The sequence below is a fragment of the Portunus trituberculatus genome, chromosome 41, assembly GCF_017591435.1.
Source record: "Portunus trituberculatus isolate SZX2019 chromosome 41, ASM1759143v1, whole genome shotgun sequence".
Classification (NCBI taxonomy): Eukaryota; Metazoa; Arthropoda; class Malacostraca; order Decapoda; family Portunidae; genus Portunus; species Portunus trituberculatus.
This window is the reverse complement of record NC_059295.1, coordinates 2983728-2996464: the sequence shown is the minus strand read 5'-3', so window position 1 is coordinate 2996464 and position 12737 is coordinate 2983728. Positions and strand designations below refer to the sequence as shown.

The 12737-nt window shown below is 39.8% G+C and overlaps 1 protein-coding gene across 1 annotated transcript in view; it reads right to left on the bottom strand.

Moving 5' to 3' along the window:
- LOC123516403 (4'-phosphopantetheine phosphatase-like) overlaps positions 1 to 12737 on the bottom strand; it is a 504510-nt gene that overhangs the window by 255541 nt on the left and 236232 nt on the right. Inside the window, exon 7 of the mRNA XM_045275659.1 lies at positions 7522 to 7684. Within this exon, the coding sequence (XP_045131594.1) occupies positions 7522 to 7684 (163 nt within the window). The remainder of the gene's footprint in view (positions 1 to 7521; positions 7685 to 12737) is intronic.

Genomic DNA, 12737 nt, shown 5'->3' with positions numbered 1-12737 from the left:
GAAGATGGATTCATCACTCCACAGCACGTGTCGCTACCTTGCCGCATCTCACTCACTATATTTTTTAGCAAAAGCGACCCCACGCCCTGTTGTGTATAAGCGGTTTCTTGACTCTCTCTGCGAAGTCAAGGTCATCATGCATCGACACTGTCCTAACTGACACATTATTCAACAGATGATTTTGTTCCTTTAACATGCGTGCAGTCATACGTGATTTGTAACAACTTCACGCTTGAGGATCCAAAGAACACATGATTTTACCTTTCCGGACGTCCTTTTTCTGTGACAAGCTCCCCAGCGTCCCGAAACCGCTTGGTCCACGCTTGCACTGTTCTTTCACTCAAACCTACAATTTTTGCAATATCCTTTGTTGGAGTCTTTACCTTGTACAGATTGATGATTGATGCAATATCCTCTTTGGACAAGTCCTTTCTCCTTCCCATAATGAGACCAAATCTCAAAACAGGGAAGTAAAATGAAAAAAGAGCGTGGCCAGAGTGAGAAGCAAAGTAGCGCATAATCACTGCTTGATTTATGTCACTGATCAAGTGACCCTTGACAGACGCCAGGCACATCACCCGCCTGTGACATTTCACCTGCCAGACGTACAATACACGACCCAGATATAACGAGTCATACATTATAGGGACTGAAATGAATACCACAGCCGCGCCGTCTGCTGATGTTTTGCCGCATAATGCAATGACCGATAGTGTATATATATATATATATATATATATATATATATATATATATATATATATATATATATATATATATATATATATATATATATATATATACAGAGAGAGAGAGAGAGAGAGAGATACAGGTAACTCTCAATTTACGCGATAGATGCATTCCAAGAGGCATCACGTATGTCAAAATTCGCATAAAAGAAACATGTAATTCTCATAAGAAACAATAGATAATAGGGGATCGGATGTGCTCCATTCATACAAAATACTCTATGTATTTGGCAAAATTAACATGTTTTTATCATTTACCATTGTAAATACTAGAAATGTATTTAAAGTACAGAGAAATGCAAAAATGAAAAGCCTAAAAAGAAAACAACAAAACAAAGAATACATCACAACAATCACTGCGTCACTGCCTTCACCACTCACACCACAGTCAGTCACCATCTTCCTCTGAGCTTTTCAACTTTATCAAAAATCCACTAATCAAAAATAACCTCACATGCAGAAGATGAAGGACGTTTTGGGGCCATCTTGGTGAATTATAGGCAGATTTAAGAGATTCCATCCGTACTCAGTGCTGGCAGACTGAATGAGGCACGAGAAGAGCAGAGCTCCCATCTATCAGCCAGCTGCAAAACTCTCTGGCGTGCAGTTTGAAATTGCGTCTGGTGCTCAGTTTGAAAATGCGGTTGGGCCAAATCGCATATAAGCAAACCGATCGCGGAAATTAAATTACGTAATTATAATATTTTTTCGGTCACATTATAACAAAAATGCGTAAATCAAACACACGTAAATCGAGAGTTACCTGTGTGTATTTACCTAATTGTATTTACCTAATTGTAACATACGGGAAAAGAGCTATGCTCGTGTTGTCCCGTCTCCATATCTATTAATGTCCAGCTTTTTCTTAAAATCATGAATATTCCTTGCGTTGACCACTTCCACGTCTAAACTATTCCATGCTTCCACCCTTCTATGAGGGAAGCTATATTTTTTCACATCTCTCCTATAAGTGGCCATTTTAGTTTTTCCCATGCCCTCTCGACATTCTTCCATTCCACATACACAGATCTTCCCTATCCATTTTTCCATGCCAATCATCACTCTGTATATTGCTATCAGGTCTCCCCTTTCTCTTCTGTTTTCCAGGGTTGGAAGTTGCATTCTTTTCAGTCTGTCTTCATAAGTCAAATCTCTTAAGTCAGGCACCATTTTGTTGCAGCCCTCTGTACTTTCTCTAGTTTCCTTATGTGTTTCTTTAAGTTCGAGCCCACTGTATTGTTGCATATTCAAGCCTCGGTCTTATCATTGCAGTAATTATTTTCTTCATCATTTCTTCATCTAGATATACGAACGCCACTCTTATGTTCCTCAATAAGTTCAATACTTCTCCAATTATTTTGTTTATATGTCTCTCTGGCGATAGGTCATTGGTAATTGTCACCCCAAGGTCTTTTTCTTCATGACTGGTTTTATGTCTTCATTTCCTATCTTGTACATACTCCTGATTCTTCTTTCACTCTTGCCAAACTCTATTTTCTTGCATTTTGTCGTGTTGAACTCCATTTGCCATGTACAGCTCCATTTCCATATTCTGTCCAAGTCTTCCTGGAGTAGTTCGCAATCTTTGTCACATCTCACTTTTCTTAACAATTTTGCATCGTCTGCAAATAGGCTCACATAACTGGACACCCCATCCACCATGTCATTTATGTAGACTGCGAACATTACTGGTGCCAACACTGATCCCTGTGGAACTCCACTCTCCACCAATCCCCATTCTGATGGTCTGTCCTTAATTATTGTTCTCATTTCTCTTCCTACCAAAAGTCTTCCATCCATTTTAGTAAACTGCCATGCACTCCTCCTACCATTTCAAGTTTCCAGATCAGTCTCTGGTGTGGTACCTTATCAAAGGCCTTTTTTAAATCCAGATATATTCCATCAGCCCAACCATCTCTTTCCTGTATTACATCTATCACCCTCGAATAGTAACATATCAGGTTTGTCGTGCATGAACGCCCTTTCCTAAAACCAAATTGACACTCACAAAGTATGTCATTTTTCTCCAAGAAGTCTGTCCATCTAGTCTTCACCACCCTCTCACACATCTTAGCTACCACACTTGTAAGTGACACTGGTCTATAGTTCAATGGGTCTCTCTTGTTACCTGATTTATAGATTGGGACAATGTTAGCTCTTTTCCAGTCTTGGGGCACTACGCCTTCCCTTAATGAGGCATCAATTACTTCACAAACTTTTTCTGCCAATTGCTCCTGCATTCTCTTAAAATCCATCCTGATACCCCATCAGGTCCCACAGCTTTTCTCACTTCTAAACTCCCCATCATGTTCTTGATCTCCTCCACCGTTACTTGAAACTCCTTCATAATCCCTTTCTGTTCCATTACCAGTGGTTTGTCAAAAGCAGTCTCCTTTGTGAATACCTTCCGAAAGCATCCATTCATAGCCTCTGCCATTTCCTGGGATCTTCACTGTATACTCCATTTACTTCTAAACTTTCAATACTTTCTCTATTTTTGATGTTGTTGTTCACATGTCTGTAAAAAAGCCTTGGTTGGTCTTTACATTTATCAATTATATCCTTTTCTTGTTTCTTTCTTTCTTCTCTTCTAATCAACACATATTCATTTCTTGCTCTTTTGTAACTTTCCCACTGCTTAATCCGTCTTTTCCTTCTCCACCTCTTCCATGCATCCTCTTTTCTTGTTCTAGCCTTTTCACATCTATCGTTAAACCAGTCCTGCTTTCCAACTTCTCTATGTTGTCTTATTGGTACAAATTTTTCTCACCTTCTTTGTATATTTTATAAATTCCTTCCACTTTTCATTTGCTCCTTAGCACTCTTGAATTTCATCCAATTTGTCTCTTGAAAGAATTTCTTTAGGTTTCCAAAATCTGTCTTGGCATAATTCCATCTTCCCACTTTATATTCTTCATTTCTTCTAGATTTCTCTTCGTCTATCACCTTGAACTCCAAAACTGCATGATCACTCTTTGCTAAAGGGCACTCCACCCTCATCTCCTCAATGACCATTGGCTCTGTACTAAAGACCAAGTCCAGTCTTGACGATGCTCCCTCTCCTCCAAACCTAGTATCTTCTTTGACCCACTGAGTTAACACATTTTCCATTGCCAGTGTCAATAGTGTATTTCCCATGTTGTCTCTGATCCTTCCATTGACCAGTCCTCCCAACACACCTCTTTACAATTAAAATCTCCCATCATTATAGTTCGTTCACAGCCACCCAACATTTCTTCCAGACATGTTCCTGTATCACTTATCATTTCTTCATATTCCTGTACTGACCATGCATTTGTCTTAGGTGGTACGTACACCACTATGTAGTGCCTCTTTTTCCTTCATTAGTTTCTGCTCTGATCTTTAGCACTTCTGCCTTTCCCATACCTTTTTCACTTGATCCACCTTTATATCTTTTTAACCAGCAACATCACTCCTCCTCCCATCTTACCTACTCTATTTCTTTTCCAAACGTTATATTTCCTTCTCCAACCTTCATCAGGTCTTCTCCTCTCTCAGTTTTGTTTCAGTAAGACCCACAATATCTGGGTTCTTGTCCCTCAAGTAATCGTTGAGTTCTAAAATCCCGATATCACTCCATTTATGTTGGAATACATTACATTTCGCTCATATGTAAGTTTCTTTAGTCCTTTCTTGCTGTACTTTTCTGGGTTATGAACCACTTCCTCAGTCTCATATCCAAGATTCTCCAGAAAACTCTTTCTTCTCTCTTCTGTCCTCTCTTCATTTTTTTCAAAGCCTCCTTTCTCAACTCATTTAACATTTCTCTTTCCTTTTCACCGAGATCTCTTCTCAACCAAATCTTCCTTGTTGTTTCCTGCTGGGCTAGCCTCCATGACTTCTCCACCAATTCATCTACATCCTTTTGTGACTTAAGTTTGATTCTTATTGGCCTCATACCTTCTCTTGTGAACTTTCCAATTCTATGGAAGTCCTCTATTTCTTGTACTAGGTCTTTTCCTCCTCTTGCACCACATTAATGATATTATTTATCACCTTTTTATGTTTTCTCTCTCTCCATTTTACTCGGTGTCTTATCCTCCTCCACACCAAATATCACCACACATCTCTTTTGTCTACAGTTTCCTCACCAATGTCTCATTTGACTTAATAACCTTCACCACTTTCTCAGCTATCTTCTCTTCTATGATCTGTTGATCTATAATTTCAGCAAGGCCCAAAGTTTTCTCCCTGACTCTTTGATTTCCTTTTCCAGACTTGCAACTTTGTAATTTACCTCCTTTCTTTCCACTTCCTGACTTTTTTCCATTCAGCCTGCTTCTCCATCACTTTTCCTAGAGATTCTCCACATTTTTCGCAATTCACTTTAATTAGCTTAACTTCCTCTTTCAGTGCTGCATTTTCCTTCTTCATATCGGCACAGTCTCTCTTTACATTGTCATAACTCGTTTCCAGGCCCTCATACTTTTCAAACAGTTTTCAATTTTACCTTCTAACTCCAGAATTTTCTTCACATAAGTGCTCTTCTCCATTATTCCTTGAAACCCTGTGAAGTCTGATTCCTCTTTCGAGTTCACGGCCGCCATGTTGCGCAGACGTAAACAAACCAGCTGATGGCTCAAACGCAGGCTACAGTTTATATTTACCTTCACTGGACATTATTTTGCTAATCAACAGTTAACATGACTATATGGAGACGGGACAAACATTACCAGCTCCTTTCCCACCTTGGTTACTCTTAGGTAACTGTAGAATTATAGATGATTGCTCTGGAGCTCAGCGACCACCTCCGCCATCGACGATGTCCCGTGTGTGTGTGTGTGTGTGTGTGTGTGTGTGTGTGTGTGTGTGTGTGTGTGTCTATTTTCTTGCATTTTGTCGTGTTGAACTCCATTTGCCATGTACAGTATTTACCTAATTGTATTTACCTAATTGTAACATACGGAAAAGAGCTATGCTCGTGTTGTCCCGTCTCCATATCTATTAATGTCCAGCTTTTTCTTAAAATCATGAATATTCCTTGCGTTGACCACTTCCACGTCTAAACTATTCCATGCTTCCACCCTTCTATGAGGGAAGCTATATTTTTCACATCTCTCCTATAAGTGGCCATTTTAGTTTTTCCCATGCCCTCTCGACATTCTTCCATTCCACATACACAGATCTTCCCTATCCATTTTTCCATGCCAATCATCACTCTGTATATTGCTATCAGGTCTCCCTTTCTCTTCTGTTTTCCAGGGTTGGAAGTTGCATTCTTTTCAGTCTGTCTTCATAAGTCAAATCTCTTAAGTCAGGCACCATTTTCGTTGCAGCCCTCTGTACTTTCTCTAGTTTCCTTATGTGTTTCTTTAAGTTCGAGCCCACTGTATTGTTGCATATTCAAGCCTCGGTCTTATCATTGCAGTAATTATTTTCTTCATCATTTCTTCATCTAGATATACGAACGCCACTCTTATGTTCCTCAATAAGTTCAATACTTCTCCAATTATTTTGTTTATATGTCTCTCTGGCGATAGGTCATTGGTAATTGTCACCCCAAGGTCTTTTTCTTCATGACTGGTTTTATGTCTTCATTTCCTATCTTGTACATACTCCTGATTCTTCTTTCACTCTTGCCAAACTCTATTTTCTTGCATTTTGTCGTGTTGAACTCCATTTGCCATGTACAGCTCCATTTCCATATTCTGTCCAAGTCTTCCTGGAGTAGTTCGCAATCTTTGTCACATCTCACTTTTCGTAACAATTTTGCATCGTCTGCAAATAGGCTCACATAACTGGACACCCCATCCACCATGTCATTTATGTAGACTGCGAACATTACTGGTGCCAACACTGATCCCTGTGGAACTCCACTCTCCACCAATCCCCATTCTGATGGTCTGTCCTTAATTATTGTTCTCATTTCTCTTCCTACCAAAAGTCTTCCATCCATTTTAGTAAACTGCCATGCACTCCTCCTACCATTTCAAGTTTCCAGATCAGTCTCTGGTGTGGTACCTTATCAAAGGCCTTTTTTAAATCCAGATATATTCCATCAGCCCAACCATCTCTTTCCTGTATTACATCTATCACCCTCGAATAGTAACATATCAGGTTTGTCGTGCATGAACGCCCTTTCCTAAAACCAAATTGACACTCACAAAGTATGTCATTTTTCTCCAAGAAGTCTGTCCATCTAGTCTTCACCACCCTCTCACACATCTTAGCTACCACACTTGTAAGTGACACTGGTCTATAGTTCAATGGGTCTCTCTTGTTACCTGATTTATAGATTGGGACAATGTTAGCTCTTTTCCAGTCTTGGGGCACTACGCCTTCCCTTAATGAGGCATCAATTACTTCACAAACTTTTTCTGCCAATTGCTCCCTGCATTCTCTTAAAATCCATCCTGATACCCCATCAGGTCCCACAGCTTTTCTCACTTCTAAACTCCCCATCATGTTCTTGATCTCCTCCACCGTTACTTGAAACTCCTTCATAATCCCTTTCTGTTCCATGTGTGTGTGTGTGTGTGTGTGTGTGTGTGTGTGTGTGTGTGTATATATATATATATATATATATATATATATATATATATATATATATATATATATATATATATATATATATATATATATATATATATATATATATATATATATATATATATATATATATATATATATATATATATATATATATATATATATATATCAGGGTTGAGATACTATGTGGTTTGAAACTACTCTAAGTGTTGTAGTGGAGAAAGAGAGTAGCTTGTAAACATGATAAAGTGCTGTTTCATACCACATTCTTCTGCTCCAAGAAGGAAAGCTCCAATAGCTCCAAGATAGCCTTCATGTCGCAAAAATAGTGCTTGAACAGCTCCACGACTCCAATAGTTGATAGCAAAACTAATGGTGTGCATGCTGACTGGATGATTGCGGAGAAAATAGCCTCCAAAATATACCTGAAATACAAATACATGTAAAAGTAATCTTCCACTATCTATTGTACTGCATTTTGTATTCTTGTATGAGGCCTAAAATTTAAGCTTTAATGTTTAACTTCAACATTCAATTTCAATATTTACTCAGTTAATTTGACAATATAGAGTGAAAGGAGAGGTGGAAGAAATTATCACAATACATATATACAACTGCCTACGGTAATTTAAAATTGTATTGTACAAGAGGAATGATGATGAGCCTGAATTTTTTTTTTTCCTAGCCTAGAGCTTGCCAGCAAGTTATGTATTTTGTAAGAGTTTATTTACAGAATTCACCAAAAAAAAAAATTTACTTTATAATCTTCCTCAATTCCTATAGACAATAAATAAATTTTGTATACCTGTGAAATACAGAAATAAGCATACTTACTCATAGTATTAATCTTTAAACAAAATAAATAAAAATCAAAAGAAGGAAGAAAATTAATAAAAGTTAAGAACCATTATCATTATTTTATTCAAAATCCAATTTATTTCTTATAAAGCTGGACAACTTGTGAGTCCCATAAGCAGTTTGGAGTAAGATGTTTCTTCCCCTAGATGCCTTTCTCTGAAAAAATATTAAGTTTAACTCATGGGTGATTTTCCCATACAGGGACTTCAGACCAAGGCTATCATGGTTTCACTACTCCAAAGCCAATTACACCATGATATTATTACAAAATGGGGCATTGCTAGAGAGGTTGAAGGTGGCACAACGGCAGTAAGCAGCAAATGTTGGTAGTAACGTTGTCGTCTCTGAGAATGAAGATGGCAATGCTGTCAGTGGTGGAAGGCAAGAGAAAATGCCAAGGTCTCATTGGCCAAGGTAGGGATGACGTGATCATCTCCACAGCAGTTGGAGACTCAAGCAGCAAGCAGTTAGCAGTCTGATAGCATCATCAGGGTACAAGCTGTGGAAGTTGGAATGGTTATTACATTTGCCCTTCTTTCAGCCATGTTACATGCTTGTGACAGTGACTCCTTGTAACAGTGACACATCCTCCAACCCAGGTACTTGTAATGGTGTGGTGTGACAGCCAAAGTGTGGCTGTGGAAATCTTTTGTGTGCTGTATCCCATGATAGAGAGACAAAACCCAAGGAGTGAGAGGAGCATCATAAATCTTTCCACGAGAAAGGTCCAATGACCCAGAACCCCACAGAGGACAATACATAGAACAGTATGTATAAGGAACCCAAAAGAAAAATAATTGAATTACCCTGAGAGCTGACACAACAGGGCCCAGAGAAAAGCTATCCAAATACTGATGAGTTATATCCCTAAAATTAAAAGAAAACAAAAATGGACATACTCTTCCAGGTTCCTGCCCAAAGAATATCAGGAATATTCTGAATCTTCTTGAACAAGGCAGTCGTCCCCACTTCTCTAACTTCATGTACCTTCACCTGAACCAAGCACATGTCCTCCTCAGAAACATCCTTATGTGCACGCTGGATAACCTGACATATCCAGTGAGAAATAGTATGAGGGTGCACCACAGGCCTAAGCTCAGGAAAAGTCACAAAAGGGCAGGAGCATCTATGCTCTGACTGGGCATAAAAGCTGGTCCCGTTCTAAGTCGCCAACGTACTCCGTAAGAGCAGGAATGGTGAAGTCGGACTTAGATTCATCACCTGGAAGTTGAGTTTTTGCTAAAAAATCAGGGGATGGAGAAAAGTCATAGAAGACTAACCCTTAGTGATGAACTTTCACTGAAAGCCCATACAGATCACTAACTTGATGAGCAGATGCTAAAGCCAAAAGAGACAAAGATTTTAGTGCAACATCCCTCAAGGAAGCCAAATGAAGAGGCTCATAAGGAGACTTCATTAATGAACTAAAAACTTATGACAAATCCCATGCAGGAATGCATGGTGAACGGGGAGGAGCCAACTTGGCAAATCCCTGAAACAGAGCTGACAGATTCAAATCCTGAGAAACATCCAAGCCAGCCTGCCAGAAAATGGAAGCCAAAGCTGAACGATACCCCCCTAATGGACGGCAAGGACAAATGCTTTGCATCCCAAAGAAAAATAAAATAAAAAGTCTGCTAAGTCCATCACAAAGGCTGAGAGAGGATTACAACCCCTCAACTCACACCAACCACAGAAGAGAGACCACTTTGCCTAATAAATCTGGCAGAGGACTGTCTGACCAGAAGGGCCATAAATCTTGCAGCCTTCAGCGTAAAACTTCTCTTTCAGAAGAGACACTGGAGAGTCTCCACGTGTGAAGGTGAAGTGCCCCTGGAGACTTGTGAACGAGGTGGCAATGAGGCTGGCGGAGCAGAAAGGCCCATGGAGGCAACACTCAAGGATGGTCCACTAGCAGGCTCAGAAGCAGATGATGCTACCACGGGGCAATTAGAATAACGCAAACACAAGCAGACACTCTGATCCGAACCAGCAGCTGATGAATCAGAGAGAAGGAAGGAAAGGCATACAGATCCAAGTTCTCCCATGGAAAGGCAAACGCATCCTCTTTCCAAGCTCCCAGGTCTGGCAGAGGAGACACCTACAGAGGTAACTGGTGGTTTAAGGCAGTTGCAAAACAGATCCACCTGCAGTGCACCCAACACCTGGAAGTCCTGCCCGCACACTGTATTTTTTTTCTTTTATATAGGTCAAGGGCAAAATAAGAACCGGTCAAGGGCAAAGAAAAGGAAAAGTTTGAAAAAAAGAAGGCTCACTTGAGTACTGGTTCTCTACAAAGAAGAAAAAGCGTCAGCTAAAATTAGGGAGCAAATGCCTCGATACCTCCCTCTTAAAAGAAGTCATACGAAGTCGGAAATACAGATACAGGAAGGGAGTTCCAGAGTTTACCAGTGAAAGGTATGAATGATTGAGAGTACTGGTTAACTCTTGCATTAGAGAGTTGGATACAATAGGGATGAGAGGAAGAAGAAAACCTTGTGCAGTGAGGCCTCAGGAGGAGGGGAGACATGCAGTTAGTAAGATCAGTTAAACAGTTAGCATGAAAATAGCAATAAAAAATAGAAAGAGATGCAACATTTCGATGGTGAGAAAGAGGCTGAAGACAGTTAGTCAGAGGAGGGGAGTTGATGAGACAAAAAGCTTTTGTTTCCACACTATCTAGTAAAACTGTGTGACTGGAACTCTTCCAAACTTGCGAAGAGTACTAAATACAGGGGCTGATAAGGCCCTTGTACAGAGTTAACAATTGGGGGGGCGAGAAAACTGGTGGAGACACCTCAGAACGCTTAACTTCATAGAAGCTGTTTCAGCAGTAGATGAGATATGAAATTTTCAGTTAAGATTATGAATAAAGGACAAACTGAGGATATTCAGTGTGGAAGAGGGAGACAGTTGAGTGTCACTGAAGAAGAGGAAATAGTTGTCTGGAAGGTTATGTTGAGTTGATAAATGGAGGAATTGAGTTTTTGTGGCATTGAAAATTAGATTTTCTCAGCTCCAATCAGAAATCTTAGAAAGATCAAAAGTCAGGTGTTCTGTGGTTTCCCTGTGTGATCTGTTGACTTCCTGAAGGGTTGGTTGTTTCTGAAAGGACATAGAAAGGTATAAGGTGGTATCATCAGTGTAAGAGTGGATAGGAAAAGAAGTTTAGTTAAGAAGGTCATTAATGAATAATGAAAAGAGTACGTGAGAGGACAAAACCCTGAGGAACACCATCATTAAAGTAGATTTAGGAGAAGAACAGTGGCTGACTACCACAGCAGCAAGAGAACGATCGAAAAGGAAACTTAAAATAAAGTTGCAGAGAGAAGGATAGAAGCTGTAGGAGGGCAGTTTTGAAATCAAAGTTTTATGCTAGACTGTATCAAAAGCTTTTGATATGTCTAAAGCTACAGCAAAAGTTTCACTGAAATCTCTATAGGAGGATGACCAAGACTCAATAAGGAAAGCCAGAAGATCACTAATAGAGCGACCTTGACAGAAGCCATACTGGCAATCAGATAGAAGATTGTGAAGTGACAGATGTTTGAGAATCTTCCTATTCTGGATAGATTAAAAATCTCTAGACAAGCAAGATATTTAAGCTAAAGGATGGTAGTTTAAGGGATTAGAAGGGTCACACTTTTTAGGAACAGGCTGAAAGTAAGCAAACATCCAGCAAGAAGGAAAGGTAGAAGTCGATAGACAAAGTTGAAAGAGTTTGGCCAGGCAAGATGCAAGCACAGAATCACAGTTTTTGAGAACAATAGGAGGGACCCCATCAGGACCATAAGCCTTCTGAGGGTTTAGGCCAGCAAGGGCATGGAAAACATCAATACGAAGAATTTTAATTGTAGACATGAAATAGTCAGACGGAGGAAAAGAGGGAGGGACAAGCCCAGAATCATCCAAGGTGGGGTTGTGAACAAAGATTTGAGAGGAGAGTTCAGCTTTAGAAACAGAAGAGATGGCAGTGGTGCCATCAAGATGAAAAAAAGAAGGGAAATATGAAGAAGTGAAGTTATTTGAGATGTTTTTGGCTAGATGCCAGAAGTTACGAGGGGAGTTTGAGTTTCAAAGATTTTAACATTTTTTATATATGAAGGAGTGTTTGGCAAATTGAAGAACAGGCTTGGCATGATTCCAGGCAAAGATATAAAGTGCATGAGATTCAGAAGATAGAAGGCTCAAGTACCTTTTGTGGAAAACCTCTCTATCATGTATAGCACGAGAACAGGCTGTGTTAACCAAGGTTTAGATGGTTTAGGTTGAGAAAAAGAATGAGGAATGTACGCCTCCATGCCAGACACTATCACCTTTGTTATGCAGTAAGCACAAAGAGATGGGTCTCAGATACGGAAGCAGTAATCATTCCAGGGAAAATCAGCATAATACCTCCTCAGGCCCCCTCAACTGGCAGAGGCAAAATGCCAGAGACACCTCCGCTTTGGAGGATCCTGAGGAGGGATTGGAGAAATAGGACAAGATACAGAAATAAGATTGTTATCAGAGGAGCCCAACGGCATAAGCAGAAGGATTAGAGGTGAGAAGGAGATCAAGAATGATGGGTGTGTCTCCAAGACGGTCAGGAATACAAGTAGGGTGTTGCACCAATTGCTC